Consider the following 22957-nt stretch of genomic DNA (forward strand, 5'->3'; position numbering starts at 1 on the left):
TTTGTGCAAAGGAGTGATTGCAAAGGAAATTGACTTATCTGTATTTAAAATGGAGGAGAAACACTTCCCATGTCTTTTTTTTTTTTATGTCAAAGGCTGTGTCCAATCAAACTACATTAAATCTGGGTTCCTGAATTATCTGGGACCTGAAGCAAAACCAGTCGAGAGCCACTGCTGTACAGCATCTATTTGCCAACTGTCTTATAATGCCTTTCATAATCAGTCTTTGTCAATCAGTAGACATCCCTCTGTGCAGGTGAAGAGACTCCCACGGGGCAGCACCGGGGTGCCAGAGCGCAGCTTCACCCTGCAGATCCCTTCTCACCCCCAGCTGAGCTCCAGCCAGGGGCTTCATCCCCATCAGGACACCTCCATCCGCTCCTCTGCTTCTCTGCCAGGTAGGACTTCTACACCCCACCCTCGAAAGGAAGAAATGCCAGAGAATGTCACAGCCCGCCACAAACTCCCACACAGAGGCAGAATGGCAGCTGCCAGTTAGAATCTGGTGGGGCATTCATGCAGAGAAAATGAACCTTCTTCATTCAGACTAAAGTACGTCCAATTTGTGCAGCACAATAGGTGCCATTTAGGCCAAATTGTTTGCACTGTAAATGAAGCTCACTAACATAAGACGTTCAGCTTTTCACATGATTGACATTTCTCACTGAATGCTATCATCACCATCATCATCATCATCATCATCATCCATTGCTGTGTTATCAAATGGCGCATATTTCCTCTAATCAAAACTCTCAGCCAGAAGCCGGCTCACATTGTTGTGTCGAACCGTGAGCAGTCAACGTTAAGCGGGATGGGGTGATAGCGAGATCACTAATAGGGCTCATTCGCTTGTGTGTGCCTCCATTAGCTTATTGATTTTTTTTTTTCTAGTGCGTTCATTGTTTGCCAGTTGTTTAGGAAGTAGCATACGAGTTTAGAACGGTACACATAGAGATCAAAGCTTTCAAAACACGTGGCATATGTTTATGTGCTGAACACTGTATTGAAAGTCTTCATAGTCACATTGAAACAAATGAAGCAAGTCAGGCATTGTTTTCACGTTACGTCACTTGGGCCCTTTTGCTTGTGTTGTTGCCTGCTTAATGTCTTTAAATGATGCCATATTTGTTGGCTTATTTTGTTTATAAATGATTTAGACAGCATGCATATGCCTCAGTCTTTTGATGGTGTTTCAATACTTTGGTCATAAGCTCCCAAATTTTCAAACAACTAACTTGAAGTATTAAACTTTTTCAGCCATGAATGATACCTCAAATTGTGTGACTTGAGGAGAGCCATGCAATTACTTTTATAAGCATTTAGACACACAAATATATCCCATTACACTAAAGTTGGTATCTGAATCACATTTAAAAATCTAGAGTCATCAAGACTTGAAGGTGGGCACTTTTTAAGATTAACTCTCTTCAATGGCCTAGCAACCACCCAGAACACCTTTGCAGTTACACAGGATCACTTAAAGGGATAGTTCACCCAAAAATGAAAATTCTGTCATTAATTACTCACCCTCATGTCGTTCCAAACCCGTAAGACCTCAGTTCATCTTCGGAACTAGTGCTGGGCGGTATGACCACAAATTTATATCACGGTATTGTAACAAAAAAAAAAAACAACAACAAACAAAAAAGGGCATGGGATATTAACAGACGAACTACGCTCATATTTATAATTCCAAACAATCAGTAAGCGACAGGTGCTAGGAAACACTGTTTTGTACTCATTTATTGACAAGTCGGCTGCGGTGCTAGACCGGTGAGTGGCGCAGGTGTCTCGCATTAGCATTAGCATTTACTCCACCGGCCTCGCTCCGTTCCCACGGCTCTCGGCCCCGCCCCTCTCTTTACAGTCAGTATGAATATTCTATGGAAAAAAGCCGCTAAAAGGGTCTGAAAGTTGCTAAATCTAGTGCTAAAGTGATGCGTTCCCATGATGCAGATTTGGATGAAAACTGTTATGCTGCTTAAAGGGATAGTTCACCCAAAAATGAAAATTCTGTCATTAATTACTCACCCTCATGTCGTTTCAAACCTGTAAGACCTTCGTTCATCTTCGGACCACAAATTAAGATATTTTTGATGGAATCTGAGAGCTCTCTGACCTTCCCATAGACAGCAAGGGTCCTTACACGATCAAGGCCCAGAAACATAGCAAGGAGATCGGTAAAATAATCCATGTGACATCAGGGGTTCAACCGTAATTTTACAAAGCTACGAGAATACTTTTTGTGCGCAAAAGCAAAAAAAACAAAACAACTTTATTCAACAATTCGACTCCTCCACCCTAGCGCCATTTTGGAGAGTATCCACTGAACGTAAATTGCGTGTCAGCTGCGCCACGCGTATACGTTGTTTTCATTCAAATCAAAGCGTAAATGGCATAACCGCGTGGCACAGCTGACACAAAACAGCATATGCAATTTACGTTCAGTGGATACTCTCCAAAATGGCGCTAGAGTGATGCGGAGGAGACGAATTGTTGAATAAAGTCGTTATTTTTTTTTTTTTTTGCATTCAAAAAGTGTGTAAGGACCCTTGCTGTCTATGGGAGGGTCAGAGAGCTCTCAGATTTCTTCAAAAATATCTTAATTTGTGTTCCGAAGATGAACGGAGGTCTTACGGGTTTGGAACGACATGAGGGTGATTAAATAATGACATAATTTTCATTTTTGGGTGAACTATCCCTTTAAAAACCACTCGGAACAAATTAACAACCGCAAATTAAGCCACTGAAAACCACTCAGAATACTGAGTTAGTACGGAATTTAGGAACGTCCTGGAAACCACCTACAACACTTTGGAAACTGCATAGCAAAAAGTAAAAAAAAATGATCAGAACACACTAGCAACAAACCAGAACTCATTAGCAACTGCAAAGCAGTGCCCTGCAAACATTTACATTTATACATTTGACAGATTATTTTATCTAAAGTGATTACAGTGCATTTAAATTATTTGATTTGTTACTTTTTGTGTTCTCATGTACCAGTTTACCCAACTATATCAGTTTACCTGCTACCTACAACACCCTATTCACACATAATTATGCTAAAAAACCACACAGGACACCTTAGAAACCACAATGCTCTGGCAACCTCCCACACCCAAGAATTACACTGGCAAGTTTTTTACAGGGAAGCACTATTTCTTATTTTCTTAAGAAAAAGAAAAAAAAGTCTAGTTTTTATAAGCAGTTGTGCAATTTATGCTCTTAAATATCCAGCACTCCCATTGCATACAGATTAGTTTGGACAGGAAAGAGGCAAATAAGCAGTTTCCTTTCACTCACGTCCATGTGTAGAGCAGTTTTTACTTCAATAAGTGTGCGTCTCCCAGGCACACCTTCCTGTCTCCGAGCGTTTTGTCCTCACATGGGTCACAGAACATCTTGACGCCAATGCAGTCTCATTTGGTATTGATCTTGCGCAAAGACCATTGTTCTTTTTTTTTTTTTTTTTTTGGCAGTACTCATCTTTATTTAACAGAGCAGAACCAGAAAAAAAGTTTCTGGGGTGCTCAGCTTTAAACATCACATAGGCTTTTTAATTACAAATGAGTTGTGACAGGTCTGCTGGGTAGCAACCTGTCCCATTTTAAGCGTGATGCTAGCTGACAGCTCGGCGCTGTTCTCAGAGCGCCGCAACATGTGGAAGAAATTGGTCTTTTACATTTCACAGCTTGTCACTTCCTCTAACTCAATCTGACTCGAATAAGTGATCAAAAGGTGTTCTTCACTGGACATCACAGCATCAAACCGCTGAGCAGAGATGACGTTAGCATAAGGATCAGTTCAGGTTGCATTACTGCTACACACTCTTATGATATTCAGATGGAGGATTCCCATCAAGCGAGAGAGCGGGATTGGACTGACAACCTCACATTACTCTGAAATGAAAATCTAATTCAGTGAGTAAAAACTGCAAATAGAGAACATCCAACTTTGGCTTCACGGACTAACGTTTTTTATCACGTCTTTTCTGCTAACTATGGTAGATGTATCTGGCACCTTTTTTGAGATGTGTGTGTGTGTGTGAATACTGATCTGTATAATTTAATTATATAACATTGTTTGATAGTTATGTTTAAAATTATTATTTGTTTTAGCTTGACTTTAGTTTTTTGTTTTTTTTGGTGTATTGAGACATTTATAATAATAATAATAATAGTAATAATAACACACTATATAGCTGTCTCTCAGTTCATTCAAGTCTTTTTCTTTTCAAAAATCAGCTGAGAATACAGGTACATTCCTTGTCATTCTTGGGTATTATTGTAATGCTCAGACATGTCAAATAGGAGCACTGACGGTTAATACTATTTTCCCTCATTTCTATGTTCATTGCAACATATGACGTAGCTGCAGGCGTTATGAGTTAACTGACCTTTCACATTAAGTGAACGATCCAGTTACACTAGGTCTGTTTGAATTCAAATGACTAATTAAATTAGACCTTTCTGCTTTGATCACCCTTAGTGGGTCTGTAACTGCATGCAGTGGGGCTTTTGGAAGCTGTGTTTGATTGCATCCTGCCCCTTAAATAAATGCATCGTAGTACACTCGGCCCTTTAGCGCAATGACAATTTCCAAGATTTGCTCTTAGAGTGTTTCTGGAACACAGCCGTGCTCTTTTATATCATTGTCCCTGAGGGGCCAGTCCCGGTCACTGCAGATAACCCTAATACTGGATCATACTCACTAAATCACACTGCATTTTTACCCCAATTAATTTACTACTGCCCATCTTTAAATGGATGAATTAACCTTGCTTACATCAAACTCGGTTTTTAGTTGATGAGAAAACGTAGCCTCATGTGGTGAGGGTGATGGAGTCGGACAGACATTCCCAAAGGCTGCTTAGCTTATGTGAAGAAAAACAAACTGTTCTGAAGTGACAAGCCTTGCATAATGCAGATTTTTAAACATGATATCATTGTAAATACGCAGATACTTGCTAAGTTTCAAATATTTGAAAAAGCTCACGATTCGCACAGTCATGGAACCTGGGAATGACTGTAAAATAATGCCTCTGTAAGTCTCTATAATGATTAAAGTATAATATAATGTCATGTGATATAAAATGCAAATTATGTATCATTTGGTATATATGTGTGTATATATATATATATATATATATATACACACACACACACACACACACACTTTTGCTCAAAAAATATAAAATCGACCAAAAGTTGCTCCTTGTTAGAGCAGTGATTTTTTATAACCTTATGTATTAAAAATTTTATTTTTCAAAATGTTTAAAAAAAATTGTTCTCTACTTTATTTCCTTTTGTTTTGATTAGTCCTATTACATCGGGTAATTATGAGTCATGGATTATGCTCATGGGTAATCAATAATTCACTGACCTTTGATTTTCTGCAACTCTGGAACCGACACCAGGGCAATTAGAAACCTAGGTGAGCGCACAGGTCCCCGTCGGTCACCCAACCCTTCAGGCCCGGTTCCTACTCTCTGTGCGTTCATGGTAAGCAGAGGATAACAAGCCTCTCTTGTTCACCCTGGGAGAACGTGGGTTGTGGCTGCAGCACTCCAAGTTCATGGACATAGCCTACAGCTGTCAACGCTGCACTAATTCAGACCCGACACCATCTGAGCATCAGGCTGGAGGAAGGATAATTAAAGGAAAAGTTGCAAAGTTGTGTTGGCTGGCCCATTAAAACATGCATGATCGTGGCGCAAAGGCAGGCAGAATGCTCTGCTGACAGGAATTACAGTCTCTGGACACAGAACAGAGGTGGGGGGCAGGCTTTTGCTCCACATCGCTGCAGGCCGTAGATTGGAACAGGCTAAACCTTAGATAAAAAATTATGCACTGCACACGGCAGAGACAGGGGTCTTCGGTTTATGTAAGGCTAATGTCTTTATTACTGTCAGTATCTTTTTTAATTCTGATGATGCATGTCGAAAGTATCATTGTTGGGGGGGAATTGTTTTTTATTTTTTTTTAAAGTGATATTTAACCTGAAAACTGCATTGCTGTATGGTGCTAAACTTTTGCTAAACTTGTCAGTCTTCGCATTGGTTACCTTTTACCTTGGAGATGTAACACCATTGTTGAAGCTAATTAATGCATCGCTACCGTCCGGACTCTTTTAATGAGCAACATGTTGGACAAAATAATAATATAGTGCAGGAAGTTTAAACATTGAAAATAAAATAGGCTATTATCTCCCCTGGTACAAAACTGGAACAAACTGTTGGAAGCAACCATGTGAAGAAATGATTACAAAACCATTATGAACCAAACACACCAATATTGAACGGCAGAGAGCCATTGGGGCCGGTCTCATAACGTGAAGGTTTTGAATAAACCTTTTTTACATATAACTCCATATGGTTTCGTGGGTCATTAACTGTGTCTCTTCCAAGAGAAAACAGACTGACATATCTTCTGTAGAAGACAAATTTCCCCTCCAACACTTTTTGACTTTTTCAAGCTTCAGCAGTAGAAAATGTCTGTAATTTGTTTCCGTTGTCTACGGTATTTCTTAAGGCTTGTCACTACAGTGAAAAGACAGTGCATCAGAGGTAAGCCATGCAATTGAAAGTGATTATGCATTCATTTTAATGAAATAACCACCCATATTTATGTTAAGATAGGGCAGATGTAATGCTTTCAGCTGTAGGCATCTCAAATGTTTACTAGTATAACTTGTAATTAAAACCTACATCTGTGTTCAGATTAAATGTAATATCAGTTCAAAAACAGCACTGAGGACATACCAGCCCTGAATGCTCCTGCTATTAAAACCTATTTGAGTCTTCTAAAGCCTTCCTGATACGTTGCCTATATTTAAAAGTTATTACTGATATATTTAATCCCGCAGCAAGAGAAAAATTATATCATCTTGGAAGTTTCCATATTTATTATATAAATGTGACTGAAGAGAAAAAACGCAATGAAAAAAGTTTCTCATGTTAAAATTTTTACATGTATCAAGCTAAGGTTTACTTAATTGGAAGCTCCAGGCAATGCAGGAACCCTCTTTTTTAAATTCTGTGAATGTTAATATGCTAAATAATGCAAAGCTCCTGCACTTCAAGCATGAGACACACATCTGGCAGCTTACCATTTAAATTACAGACGGAGAGCGAGAGAAAACACTTCAAAAGTAATTTTCCAAAGGAAGGAAGAATGGCAAAATGTATTACAACTAAATTTAATTTTTTTCCGATTTTTCATCATGTCTAATTGTGTGCATTAGAGCAATGAAAAAAAAGGAGAGGTTGGGCTCAGAGATGTTGATGATGTGTGTGAGGGTGAGAAAGAACATAATAAATGTGAAGAGAAAGTTTCATCACTTTTGCTTTAGCTGTACATTTCATTGTTGTTGAAAGTCTACAGGAATTTACCGTTCTCATTAGTTGTGCTTCATAGGTATAATATATAATTTATATAATTTCATTTTCACTTATTTAATTTATTTTAAAATATGCTGAAATTGTCAAATTGCTTTCTTTTATTTTATTATATTATATTATATTTCATTTTATTTTGTTTTACCTTGCGTTAAATGTGAACTATACCAAAGTTTCTGTTTTTGTGCTTCATCTGTGAAGTTAGAGATTATGCAATATTAATTTAATTAATTAAACCATAAATCACTGATCATAAGTTATTTTCGGCCTTACAAGAACAAAGGTTCATTTGTAATGTCATTGCAGGTAAGAGCCCCAGTGGAGCTGTGTCAGCCTCTGAGCCCAGCAACCAGACAAACCGCCCCATCGCTGAGAAAACCGAGGCCGAAATTCATAGCAAGGTAACTTGAATGAGGAAACATTCTGACCTTGAACATGGGCCCTCTCTCTCACTTCTCCTCAGAGGCACCATGCCCATTCAAACATTTGGAAGATTAAAAGCTTGCAAGCTTAAAAGAGTGGGGGGAAAAATAAAAATAGAAAGAAAAAAAAAGAAAGCAGGTCATCTTATTTTGTAATAATAAGTAGGTAAAAAGTGTTTGAATTATTACACATTCTTCTGTACTATCATACTATTTTTGGCATGGTATGCATAGCGTGCAAAAACATTCTGTGTGCATGGAATCTCATGAAACTCATATGACTTTTTTGAAAAAAAAAAAAATAAAAAATCTTTACTAGCAAGTGTACTATAGTATTTGTTTCATTTACGTGACATGTTTATTTCTTTAGTCATGTCTTATTTAGCCCAAGACACCAAGTGAGCCAGGACCGCCACTAATGCCCCCTTTACAAAAAAAAAAAGGACGCCCCTGCTGCTCCTCCCTTTTTTTCCTCCCTACTCCCCTTATTATCTGAGATTTGTCAAAATACATTTCACACTAACAGGTATTTTTCAGTCTTCAAAGCTAGTTTTGATGTGCTCGACAAGCCAAAACAGCTCAGATTCTGTGAAATCAGCAGTGCCAGCTATCATTTGTGTTCTCTCATTTTGCTCTCTCTCTCTAACTGCTCTCAACACGCCTTTCCCTGCGCTCCACAGGACTTAAGCTAAATGAATCAAAGCTGCGACGTTACCTGCCGCACTTTGAAGTGGTAATTGCAAAATGACTTCTCTGTGCTGATCTGGTGCTGCTGTCTTATGTTGCACAACTGTGCATTGTGTGTTCTCTCCTGCCACTTTAGTCTTTGTTGTTACTGTTGTCATGGGATGCCAGGAACATGCAAACTCGCAGCAGTTTACATGCATCTGCAGATTAATCACAGGAATGGAATTGTGCACATTGTATTAGAAATTATCCTCATTATCCATATTACATCACTATCAACAATTAAATCTGTTTATTGAAATAAGTTGTAATGCAGACGTCATGCTTTTCAGGGAAAGCTAATGGGTCATTCTACCATGTTGATGTTTGTGTCAATTGTATAAATGTCTAAAATTGTATTTAAATTTATTTGACATAAAATAGTATGAATGTATTAATATTTTGTGTCTTTAGGCCATGCGTCAGCATACTTTTACCATATTTATATTCTCCCCTTTAAAATAACTATTCTATGATACTGTATATAATAATTACAATATCATCCTTTCAAGTGAACTCTTCAAATCAATTAAAAAATGAAGGGAATGATCTTAAAGTGAAAACTCTGATACACAACTAAAAAAAGTATTCGATTTGAAGAACATATTGTTTAAATACTTCTTCTGAAACATATTTAACATTTTATGGTATATTTATATTTGGCTTCTCCTGTTATCAACTATTGTTCAGCAGTAGTCTAGTGATGAAAAATGTCATACCTGCCTAAATCTGGAAGCCAGCCATAAAATTCAACATACTGGCATATATATCCTGTTTTTTCCCCCCCTCCTCCTTCTTCTTTTTCTTCTTTTTCTCTAGCTATAATGTTCTTCTCTGTTGTGTTCTTCTCTGTAGTTTGCTGTATGTGGTCCAATGTGTTTTTCATTTCTGGATTGGTGACAGTGATCTTTCATATGTAGATGCAGGCAGTATCTGTGCTGCAGCAGCGCGTCTGAGCCCACCCAAGGGCGTAGTGCATCAGACTGAATGCCAGACTAACAAACAATATCAGCACCCAGCTCAAAATGACTTCTGAACTCTAATGGACTCCAATTATGACTGCTCTAATACACTGCTGCATGCTTGAGCTATGCGGGGTCAGAATTAGACCCCCATTTTTGCCTTGTTTTGTTCTATCTACCACTGTTCCTGAGTCAAATTTTCTTGGTGGTGTTGATTTTATTGGTGGTTTAAAAGGCTTGAATGTGGTTCATTATGAGGGGATGTCTGGCTAGGTCTATCTACCACTGTTTCTGTGTCTACAAAGCTACAGTATTTTAGAGGAACTGTGAAGAATTATTATAATGCCAAACTACTGCTGCGTTACTAGTACTTAGTGTGTCTGAAGGAGGGGCTCTTCAAGAAAAATTTGGTCCAGTCCCGTGAAGTTAAGCAACTACCCTGAAAGAGGACAAAACATAGAATATGAGTAAAGGCATGAAATACATTACATGAATAATGTAAATGATAAAGCCTATTTTCAATTCAAAAAGCAAAATAGGACAGAACAGACTGAATACATTGCATCACTGGATTTAATTGTCTGTCATTTAACTTTTAAACATCAAATGCTTATCTACTTACCCCTCTTAAAACTTCATTCTGAAGCTTCACATTTCATGTTTGTTGTTCATCTTGTTTTTAATTTGATTGGCCATCTGCCAATGTTAGACCTCTGGCAGACCACCGTACATTTTAATAAAAAAAAACAAAAACAAAATGTCACCCTAACATTAAACTGAGCGGTCAGTATTTGGCCATGTCTTGACTATTGGGAGAGTCCTTTAAAATAAAAATGATAAGTTTAACTCTAGTTGGGAAGTAATGATTTTGAACTATTTGCAAATAATATTTGAAAACATGCACACTTTAACTCTTATTCATATGCCTAATATGTTGAAAACGGAAAACGTTTCTTGTCTCATCACATTCAGTTAGGAATGACATGAATCACATAGATGATAGCTAAATTACCATTTTTGAGAAAACAATTGAGTAGTTTGCATCGCTGGATATCATCGTCTATCATTTTGTCAGTCATGTTGGTCTATCATAAAACAATTATCAGTTGTTAAATGCTTTGCTCTTACCTGTCTGTCCTTCATTGATAAAACTGATGCTGGAATTTGTGCTCTGATTATGTGAACGGTAAACTCCACCTACTTTGATTTGATTGGCCATCTCAGTCATTTTGCCATTGACGAACATTGTTAGACCCCTCAGGCAAGCCAGCCAACTTTTAAATCTTTTTGTCATCCTAACAACGGACATAGCACTGCATAATGGAGTGCAGCAGAGCAATGCAAGATTTTAAAATATTTCTAGTTATTGGGGGAACAGTTTGGCCGTTTATAATTATTGTTCCCCTCAATGTCTGTGGTGGTTACAGCTCTGGGCCCTGGTGCTGGAAGTTTCAGTAGAGAGTTTAATAACCTGCTGACTCAGTTTTAGGTTGAAATGTATTGAGTGGTGTTGATTTTATTGTTGATTTAAAAGGCTTGAATGTGGTTCATTATGAGAGGATATCTGGCTAATTCTGCAGATAACGTTTCTGATTGGTCTCCACCATGACTGGTGTTTTAATCCATAACTGGGTCCAACATATCCATGGCTGACTCATGCTGTTAAAAGAATGGACTAGATTAAAACAATTATTTTAAATCACTGAATTTCCTTCTTATTGCGTATGACTCTTCTGTGCTTTAAGTGATTTCAGCCGTTTGGCTAACTTCTGCTATTTTTCTAATCCCAACCACATGTTCCTCAAAACACCCTTTAAAGCATACAGTATATGCAAAATGATTGACAGGCAGATAGTTTCTGATTGGCTAGTTCCCCTGACTCGCAGAAACACCTGACACCGATTTTGCTCATATTAGTCAAATAGTGGGAAGATTTTATGTGTGGTTAAAAAAAAAAAAAGCTACAAGCAGCTTTCATATTGTCATCCTCAGGTTTCCAATAGGCCAGTCTAAAGAGTTTATGTGGCAGAATATGTTGTCGGATACAGTATTACAGTATATCAATTTTTTACAGAAGAAAAACTCTGTTTTGTTGCCAGTTCATATTTCACATTTATCCTTTGAATATATTGCTTTGATTTCATTGCATGCAGTAATTCTTGTGACTGTAGGGCAGCCCTTCATAAATGACATATAAATGATATGAACTGTCTTCCAAAGTCTACTCAGCACCCAAAAAGCTCTGTTTAACAACCTAGAGAGCTACCTACATTTTAAGTCAAAAGGGAATTAGGAGAAAAATTAGGAAAAGTGTACACTTTACCATGGGAGACTCTACTCAAGTGAATAATTTTGTTGTTAACATGTTGCTAAGTTATCAATACCATAGTCTAATAAGCAAAAAATACACAAATAAAATAAAACACGTAAGTATTGGATAATATAGACTGTTTAATTGTACTGAACTGTTTTTGCTGATATTTTTCAGCATTGAATGAAGTACTGTTTATAATCATCATATTTTGCAAGAAATGGGCAAAATACTATATCTAGAGACAGCATTAATATGATGCCCCTCTTTTGGAATATCCTTTGAGTTGGAAACACACTTCTGGTGCTTTTTTATATAGATTCTTGACTCATAATGATTTTATAGAGCTGAATTCAGTAGTTTGAGTGTGCCATGTGTGTTGCTTTAAACATATCATTTCTTGTTTTTGTCTAATTTTGTGTGACTGCCTTTCTTTTCTTTTCATTTCATCCCATCTCTGTCTTTCCGACAACTTTGATTAGATGTTGTCTGTAATGTGAATGTCATTCGTTTCCTGTGCTGGTTTGTGTGTGTGTGTGTGTGTGTGTGTGTGTTTGTGTTTGAGAGATGATGTCAGGGTGAAGTGTGCTACTGTCATTGTATTCCCAAGATAAATCACTGCAACTGTTTCCTGCTATGATTACAAACGACATGCACATGTGTCTCTCCGATCAGAGCGGCAGGCAGAAGAAGATAATCGAGAGAAACAGTGAGGCGCTCAAACCTCTCCCTAAAGATCAGCTAGACCAGTTCACCTTCGCTGTGAGGTAAGTGTCATTTCTCAAGGTCAGTTTCATGTCTATGGGTATATATGGTTATGTTCAGAATGAATACAAGCATACTTACTGCATACTGCACATGCAGAACAGCAGGCATTATGCCATGATAAACATTATTAGCAGAAATATATTTGTTGTCACATGACCTGATTGCGTTATGTGTTTAATTCACTGGCATGACGTTACCATTAAAAAAAAAAAAAAAGTATATTATAGTTGTTTTCCATCTTGTCACACTGAAAAGTATCATGTTTTGGGAAATGTATTAGGCCATTGGCGAATTGTGTGCATAAGCATAATTTGTGTATACTGACTACAGCATAGAGCAAAGTATGCTATTCTGAATATTGTTGTGTGGCAGTTTGTGGATAAACATTAAAGGCCTTCATATAACACACACACACGCCCACCCACACACAACCCTAATCTTTTGAATGTATCATCTTTTATACTAAGATTATATATAAATCACACCACCTAATTTTCCAATATTTTTTGAAAATTGTTATTGTTGAGTTGTGACCCTATAATACTGCATCTTTTTCTCAGTGCATATATTAACACACATCAACTTGCATGATTTATTTGAGGCTGAATATGAATGTCACTGTCCGCAATATGAATGTCGCTTTATTGTCAGATTCAATGTGCGTTTTTATTGAAGGGATCAAGGTAACGTTAACATCGGCAACGCATAAAACCTTGCGCTGTGGATAATTGCTTTTTCTCTAGTGATGCAAAGTGCACAAGCAGGCCTACGAATGAGTGTTTTCTGCGTTTTATTGTGGCTTACAGCATTTGATATTAATGAGAAAACAGGAGTGAAAACACACCGACACAAACAGCAGCACCAAACAAATCTTATAAACGGCCTCGTCAAATTGCATTTCACAAAACACTTACCTAAATTTCACTGCACGTGCCTGCGATGAAAGCTGCTCGCCTAAATCCACAGAGGGAAAAAATTGAGGTGTGTGTTTTTATTTTTATTTTGCCCGAATTATTGCCAACGCTGTATATTTCTCTGAGAAGAAAGAAAGAGCGACTCATTTTATAGGATTTAGAGCTGCCTACCTCTGCTCATTTCTGAAAATTGGTAATTTGTTGCCGCTGGACTAGTATTAAACAAGATCAGAAGCTGTGCTGCTGTAAGTATGAGAGGAAATCAAATGAAACTCAGGCCACACATCAGAGAAGAGAGGGCTGGAGCACAACTGCTAACCCAAAGCAGGATAAAGGACTTCAAAACGTAAAGCCAAACATCGACTGGCAGAGTTTAGCCCCACTGTCTTTCATGTAAGCCATCTGAAATACAATTCAATTGACTGTTTCTTTGTTTGTTAATATTGTTTTGAAATGCAAATCACATTTTAGAATATTCTCATGGTTCTCACACAACCAATGCTGCAGCGATCATATTGACTTTAGAGAAAACTCTTTGATTCATTTCACTGGATGCAAACTCAGTTACACCATCATTAGGGTGTATTATTAGTGTAACGTGTGTGTGTGTGTGTGTATGTGTGTGTGCGTACATGGGTGATTATTCAGTGAGGTGAACTTTTCTGTCCCCCAAGATGATTTTAAAATAACCGAGTTGAAAATTAAGAGCTAATTTTATTCAAATAATGTGCATTAGATTTTATGACTTTTGGTTTTTAACAATAAATGCTTTAAATAGTGCAATTATAATTGAGGGCTTTAATAGCTTTAAGCTTTTTATTCTCTCTAACAGCTTCTTTGTTCATTTTTATAAGGTTAAATATTCTGTAATTTCTCCATTTTGGCCTTGTCCAAGACTGCCCAGACTTTCATTCTACAGTAAAGTATTAAAAAAGGATATTTGCTTTACTTAAAACATCCTGTTTTAAATGTATCTGGTATTTATGTGCAGTTTTCATAACAAAGAATCACTGTTCCCAATACTGCTGTCATTATGAAGAAGAATCTACCAGAACGTTGCTCAAGCCCATCTTTTCTTCCCAGGATATGCTATAAATGTTTGAACATGAAACAGATTGAAGAAGTTTCATTTTGCATGATTGGTCAAAACTGAATTTAAATAATTATCTCAATTTACTTGAATGTGACAGATCGGACATAACCTCCTTCTCTCACGTGATACTACGCTGTCTTCATGCACGGCTTGATATGTGAATGAGTGAGGCATATTACTGCCATCTAGAGAATCAGCAGAGACTCTGATGTTGCATTTGATGTTTTTTTTTTTCTGCTGTGAAATGCGTGCAGCTCAGGCAGAGGTTTTGACAGTTCACAGCCACGAGTTTATTGATAACTGCCGTCCCATTTGTTTGCATGGAAAATCTGTATGAGTTGGTGCTCAGCCCGCTTGTATGACCTCTGAAAGTACAATGTGTGCCGACTAAACAAACTTCAAACAAACAGGGCTGAACCTGCTGTATTACTAAGTAAACTGTACATTATGAAACCTTAGTTTTATTATATATGTAAAGTATTACTTGAGTAGCTTGTTGGTTAATATATTTGCTACACTGGCAGAGACTTGCCCTGGAGGGTAATGCATGTGTAGTGTCTGTTGTGCAGTGGTGCTTGTATATTTAGATTCTTGAAATGTTACAAATTGTGCATAAAGAAAGAAGAAGGTCAAGTGTCCACAAAGGGCATTCCTTAAGTACTATTTAAAAAGGATCCCAGGATGCACCTCATGATGTAATCTAATAAAATGGCTAGTTTGCTATGATAGCCAAAAAGGGTCTTTTATTTTAAGAAGCTACAATATAGGATTTGAAATATTGATTGTTTTCCTTCTTACATTGTTCCCCAACTTCCATTTTAATGTAGCTATAAATGAAAAATGTGGATGCTTACACACACACCTGTAAATGGGAAGAAGCAGAAGATTAAATTTGTAAACCAGTTTAGTAACATCACAAGTTGATTTTGACAAGTTCATTAAATTCATAGCAGTCATATCACATATATGGCATTTATAAATACACTTTATTCAAATAAAAAAATAAAGAAGCTCTTCAGCTCTGTATAAGCTTGCAGTGTAGACAGTGTTGTTTATTTTTAATGGAAACTTTTTTTTTGGGGGGGGGGGGATCTACAGTATAACGCTTGCATGATGTGGAAATGGTGTAAAAGTCAAAAGCGCCTCAGACAAAAACACAGCTCAGACAAAAACACGTCTCAAGGCTTGTGGTATTCAGTGAACTGGGAGCAGGGGATGCTGGGTATCGCTCAGAGAGCTGTTTATCTGAATGGGCAGAGCTGCTCTTGTTCTTTCTCTTTGAGTTCTATTATCCTTCTCTCATTTGATCCTCTCCCAGATTTACATATCAAACACCTTTGCCAGAGTAATAACCCTAAACCATACACTGCGATTTCAAAGAACAAACAAAATGCAGCAAAGAGTAAATATTGATAAGTGTGCACTCATTTCAAAATGAGAAAGTATGACAAAAAGAGTTTGAAGACCTTCCACCTTATTTGATCTGGTAGTTTGTTTGTCGTCTTTATTTTTTCAGATACAGAAGAGAAAATAAAATGACAAACGCTAGTTGGATGCTAGCCAAGAAAATATGCGCATATGGTGTCTGGCTAAAATCCAAGGCATAGTCACATTTTTCCAACACACACACAGCAATCCTAGAATGCATCATGTAAAAATGGTGGACAAAGTTGAGAGAAATGTTGAATATAAATATTTGTTTTACATTCAGTACGATAAAGATCAGTCTCTTTAAACATGATTTTCTTTTTCTTTGCATTGTTTTTATACTTATTACAAGCTATTAGCTTAGAAACATGCAGACATCAAAGTCTACTGGAATTACTTTTCAAACCTCTTGCGAGGAGCACTATACATGTGGTGTAAAGTTGCTACCTATGTTTATCATCAAATCGGTCACTTGTGATGTTTCATGTTGGTAGGGATGCTGCTTTAGAAGAGATCTGCCTACAGCAAGGCAGCTATTGTTCATGACTTATTTATACTGTGACCGAAGTTTCTGTCTTTTTTTTCCCTTCGAATATTTCCTTTGAATGTTGCCTTGAGATATAGTTCTGCAGTTTCTCTGCAGATAATTCTTGTCGCAGTGAGCGGGACAGTGAATATTTTTATCTGCATGTGTGTGTTTAACTTTGCAGTCATTTCCACTGCATGCAAGTGTTTGTTCATTAATTACTCTGCATATTTATGTTGCACCAATGTCATCCTGTCAGCTAAATATTTTCCCTCTTATCTCGTTTTGGGGAAACCTGTTTTAATCAAACTCAGTCTCACACAACAATTATATCTAATTAGCCCAATTATCAAGACTCTAATTACACTGAAATATACCCCCCAAATCTCATATCAATTATATCTGTGACTTTTCCTGTCCTAAAAAGAGAAAGATTAGGGGTCTGTGTTTCCTCCTGAGGGTGAGCAATGCTTCCAAAATCTGTACAATCATTCCCATCTCCTTTCACAAAACTCCTTTCCACCCTTTCACAGTGGATCTCTTTTTTTGTGTTCCAATTTTTTGCTGTCTCTTTACCTAGTTTGTAAGTTGTGTGGTTTCTCTCATTGTCTACATACACACTGCATCTGAAAATGGCTGTTATTTTCTTAAACCATTTGACCACAGCAATTTTCTCTCCTGTGTTCTCTTCTGAAAAAAAGGTACACTTTAGCATACTTTTATGAAAAAAATAAGCTTTTAAACTTTTAAATAATATGCTTGAGTGCAAACTGAATTTATTTGTTTTCAAATTTACTTAATTTGCTTAATTGTTTTACTGAATTTACTTAACTGCTGGTTAATTGCAAATAAATGAAAACGTTTTGTAGTTTATATTATTATTATATGCAGCAGTTAGCTGACCTTTTTTTAAATTCATAATTTCTTCTATTGTTTTTGAAATATGGTAAAAGTGTACTGGCGAATGTACTGACAACCATTTATGGTAAACTAAGATATACTTTATTGTATACATTTTATATGTAATTACACATTTGTAGCGATGAAGTTGCAATTAAGTACATTTAATGTAATGTTGAATAACACTACAAAATTATAATCAAGCACTTTACATGCGATTTAGTCAACGCATCAAAATAATACTCATTTGTAAGTAAAATATTATTTAAAACATTTATTTTCAAGTAAAAGTTTTAATTTGAAATTTTTACCAAGTGCACTTTTCAAAAGAAACATGGTCACAAGTGTACTTACACTTAATTCAATGATTTGATGGTTTCACAAAAATCAAGCCAAAGTCATTTTTGTTATGCTAATTGTAGATCTCAGTAATTATCTTACGGCGCTGTTTGTTGTGAGTGCAGAGGTAGCCATGTGCAAGCAGAGCATGCCCGAAGTTTCACATCCCACGTTCCTCGGTCTACGAGTCACAGGTCAATCAATTCTGATGTAATACTGTGGGTAGTTTTGTCTGGAGGTGTGTAGAGTCACCTCAGGGGCTGATGGGCCCTTTCCTGTGCTCGGAGGCTCCTGGGAACCATCAAAACACCGCGCACACACACACACACACACACACACACACACACATATATATATATATATATACACATATATATATATATATATACGCTGCTTCATGACCAGGTTTGTATAGATGCCCTCTGACTTCGCGAAAATCAGAACTGTCAAATCTGACGAGCTGTTTGTTTGAGAGAAGCTGACCGGTCGTGGTATGGTGGGCGGCTGAATTGTGGTGTGTTTGTGTTGTGTATTTTCCCATAGCCCTAGTTTCAAGTGCACTTGAATGAGGTGTCCATCTGAATAGAAGGCCATGGACTGAATAGTCAGTGTTAAACTTCCAACAACATGTTCTGGAAGTCTCAGGAGATTGCTGCACTAATAAACAACTAGACAACTCAGATTAATATATAATTGTTTTCCCTAAAATTGTAGCCAAAAATAAACAGATGCATCTGAATCACGTTTGCACAGCAGAGCATTCAAAAAGAGGGACATTTTAGTGAATATGTATTTAGTGCCAGCAAAAACATGCAGTACAGTTTTAAAGTAGTATTTCTTGCCTGTGTAAATAAAAGAATGATCATATATATATATATATATATATACAGTGGGTACGGAAAGTATTCAGACCCCCTTAAATTTTTCACTCTTTGTTATATTGCAGCCATTTGCTAAAATCATTTAAGTTAATTTTTTTTCCTCATTAATGTACACACAGCACCCCATATTGACAGAAAAACACAGAATTGTTGACATCTTTGCAGATTTATTAAAAAAGAAAAACTCAAATATCACATGGTCCTAAGTATTCAGATATTTATATATATATATATATATATATATATGGCCCTATGAAGCAGTTAACTGACAGAAGATTTTATCACAGTTTGAATTACACATGATGCAAAGTCTGACAGAGCTGTAAGTTCTGCGAGAGCCCAGTTTAGGTGGCACAGTCCTTTAGTTTCTCATAGTCAGGTTTGTAAATTTAAACATTTACACTTGAATGACTAATGATTGACCAATGTGGATTTAATGTGGAAGTTTCTCTTAGCTGATGCTTGATTTTTATCTACAATTAGGCTATTTATAATTAGGATTGGTTTTCCCAGTGATAATCTAAGATATTTACATGACCAGCTTTATTTCGATGTATGTAACAAATTATAATGTATTTTAATTTCTCTTTAGTTAAAGAAATATAAAACAAGAAGTTGTACAACCTCAAGAATCTGACAACATTCAGTAGTTATAAGGGTTTTAATTACAAACGTTCTGAAAATGATGAATTCATTAAATTAATAATATAATTATAATAATAAATTATAATTTTGTTTTAGTAAAGTGTCAGAATACCTTTTACTGGGGTTGGATTTGGTAGTATGGAGCAGGATTTGCAGCGACCACAGTCCGTACAGATTTATTCAGTGAATAGTGGGTCAAAACCTGCAGCTTTTATTTTGGTGGCGTTCTGATGTCCCTAGCTGAGGCTTCTGTTGGGTGACTGCTCTCGGGTGCATGCATTAGGTTCTATGTTTGAATAAGAGATCATTTATTTTCTAAATGTTGAGTGGAGGTTTCTCTGAGTGGCTTTAGTTAACAGATTAACATGACAGTTTAAAATGAATCTAAATTAATGAATGAATGTTTGCATTGTATAAACACTGTGTGACTGGTTATAATAAAGAAACGTAGTACATTTTTGGAGAAGGGTGAATTCAAGATAGCATTATAAATAAAGCATATGCAACATAACTACCAGCAGCAGGGGAGATGAGGTATTTTATATTCCTTCATAAACCACAAACAGATAAATCAGATAAGTATTTTACTATAACAAACAATATGTGCTCCAAAAGTAGCTCTACCATTATCAAACTTATAAGAAGATCATATCAATTTTAATAAAATAATTTGCTGTCATCTGTGGCTGGTAGGGCGTACAAATGTATACAAAATGTTTAACAAACATTGCTGTTTCATGTAAATTTTGTAATGATATGTAAAATGTGTGTTTGTTTGTTTTTTTGTAAAGATAATCCAAATATGTACAAACCACATATTTTTTTGTTTTGGTTATGGGGTCTTAGGAAGGGCTTATGGCCTAGTTGCATGAAGCCACTGTTGCAAAATAGACAAATTTCAGTTTAAAGAACTGATTTTTTTTGTGGTTCTGGGCAGGCTTTAGTTTGGATGTTCAAGATCACATTAATTGATGACTCATTTCCTGCTAAAATCCACCAGTGCAGCACTAGGAAGCACTGAACTTGTGCTATGAAAGTAAGAAACATTATGCCCAGGTTCTGCTGAATAACCTGCTCATAATCGCTCTCAGTGGCTCCAGGTGCATTCACAGACTTCATGTTTCCACTGTGTTTATTAGACTCAGTGGGTCTGGGCATTACCATGTGAGATTCCCTACCGACAGACGCAACCGGCCTATAAACACACACATGTTGCGCTGGCTTGAACTCGGCTTCCTTGCGTACATGGGGTGTGGAAGTGTGTTTGGACCTAAGAGCCAGAACACTGGAGGGGTGAATCAGTGTGTGAAACATTCATATACTCCATGTTTCAGTTTTTATAGAGACTCGAGCACTTTTCTTATATGTAGGAACTTCACTGCATTAAAAAAAGGAGCGGTTAGCTATTAGTCAAACGAGATCCGCTAATTAAGTGGAACACATTTTTTTTCCTGCTTTCGATTAGGTTAAAGTACCCCAGCGCCCATCTCCCCTCTGCTCTCAGCTGCAAATAATTCTGATAATTTGGCAGTGGCAAAATTCCTATTCTAATTATGAGCCGTATTCTAATTGTGCGGCAGTAATTCTCTTTTACTACACCCCGAATCTCCTCTTGCTGCTTTTTTCTCAATGAAACACATTTAATTTCTGCCAGAAATGGGGAAATGAGCTTTCTTATAAAAGCTTGAGATGTGAAGATAATTATGGAAAAACAAGGCAAGATATAAATCTGCATTGTATTGTAAAATATTTGTGGAAAACAGTATGCAAAGTATCCAAAGAGAATCCAAATTGCGCTGGAATGATCTGTGGCTTTGTGGGAAAAGAGAGTGTTGCTTTTAACAGCATCTGGGGACTGTTGGTTTAAACAGCACAATGATTATTGATTATTAGGCTATTTATTATGTGCTGGGGGCATTTTAAGATTTAAATTTGGTTACATCACATCCAGTTGTTGACTGACACTAAAGCATCAAGTTACAGTGAATCTAGCTGATGCCACTGAGGCCTGGGGCTGATGTTACCAAATTATTACGGCATGTATTATTTTGCTTGCTGTTTCAGCTTGATTGTTGATTGTTGTGGCATACTTATCACAAACAGCCTTCATTTGTGATTGTGCACTGAATATAGCTCGGTTTCAAAGGTACATGTAGTTCTATATGAAAATGTGTAGCCATGTGAGATTTTGTTGTTCGTATAGAGATATGAATGTTCTTATTACATGTCTGTAGTGCTGTTCTCTTCTCTGTGATAACTCCAAACGTTCAGAATATAAAGGCCTGCTGTCTTTCTGAATTTCCGCATTGCTTCAGATCATCTGACATCAAAGCTGCACTCCAAACTGTAAAGTGAACGTTATCCGCTTGCCATCAGTTGTGTTAAACTCAACCCTGTGGAAAAGGTTATTAAGATATACACTTTGACTATACCAAATCTTACATTATGCTATCAATCACCACGCACAGCTATTTTCAACCTATCACACATACAGACACAAACACTCCGCTGACACTAAGTTCAGCTGGGGTGAAATAAAGAGTCTCTGTTAGGCTGGAAGATCATGTTCATTTCTGTATTAATGCTTTAGAATACAGAGACATTAGACTCATACAGAGCGATTTCAGGATAGATCTTTACACAAGCATTAAATTAAAAGAATCAGCTCTGTGCTGTCATGCTAGCAGGGTTTTTTATTATTATTAAATTTTATAACGGTTTTATTATTATTATTATTATTATTATTATTATTATTATTATTATTGGTATTCCAAACAAAATAGTATAAATAATTACAATACAATTAAGGTACACCTTATGAAAAAAGTAATACATTTTACATTAATGATATATATATATATATATATATATTGTAATTTATTTTAAGATTGCATCACCTCTGGTTTCATTTTACTCCTTCTTTAACACTTTATGTGACCCTATGTGTTCACTGATGGAGGGGGTATAAAGTGGCTCTGGCACATTTACAAAACAATGTCTTTAGTCCAAATCAGAAAAAAAGTGACAGCAAATAACTTAATTCTGCAAAAAAGAAGACGTCCAGCTTTTAAGTGACTCCAGATTTTGAATCTGTAACTAAAGGCACAGATAGTTCTCAGGGTTGCTGTGCTTTGCCTTACGGGCATCAGGCCATAAATCAATCCCACCCTACTGCCTGTCCATCCTGCCAACACACGTCATGACCTGCTCCTCTGTACGCCACACTTAACACTGCTCTTATCTTACTTTTCCCCACATATTGTATCATTAAAAATCCTTCTTATTTGATTGCTTACAAATGGAAATTGCACATCTCAACCAGCCACATAATTTGTGATATCACTCATGTCCATAATACAAACATTGAGGGATGAGTTACAAGCCTAAGTGTAATTAGAGATATGTTCTAATCACAAACCCTGACTGCCAACAATAGTACAAATTTTAAAAGTAACACCACAGATGAATGCAACACATTACCTTCCTCTTTTTTGCTTCACATTTCAAGTACATGCTCTCATGTCACACTTTCTTTAAAACAAACCCCAAGAGATGGAGCTATGGCAATAAAAATCAGTTTTGTGGCAATAACAGATTTCACATTGCATTAGACATTCTCTCTAGAAAAGCCAGTCTGCGCAGG

At 36.7% G+C, this 22957-nt stretch overlaps 1 protein-coding gene across 1 annotated transcript in view; it reads left to right on the forward strand.

The window, feature by feature from the left end:
* ofcc1 (orofacial cleft 1 candidate 1) overlaps positions 1-22957 on the forward strand; it is a 78369-nt gene that overhangs the window by 11652 nt on the left and 43760 nt on the right. Inside the window, exons 6-8 of the mRNA XM_016555138.1 lie at positions 257-398; positions 7706-7800; positions 12496-12587. Coding sequence (XP_016410624.1) covers positions 257-398; positions 7706-7800; positions 12496-12587 — 329 coding nt within the window. The remainder of the gene's footprint in view (positions 1-256; positions 399-7705; positions 7801-12495; positions 12588-22957) is intronic.

The sequence above is a fragment of the Sinocyclocheilus rhinocerous genome, unplaced genomic scaffold (genome assembly GCF_001515625.1).
Source record: "Sinocyclocheilus rhinocerous isolate Xijiao unplaced genomic scaffold, SAMN03320098_v1.1 scaffold286, whole genome shotgun sequence".
Classification (NCBI taxonomy): Eukaryota; Metazoa; Chordata; class Actinopteri; order Cypriniformes; family Cyprinidae; genus Sinocyclocheilus; species Sinocyclocheilus rhinocerous.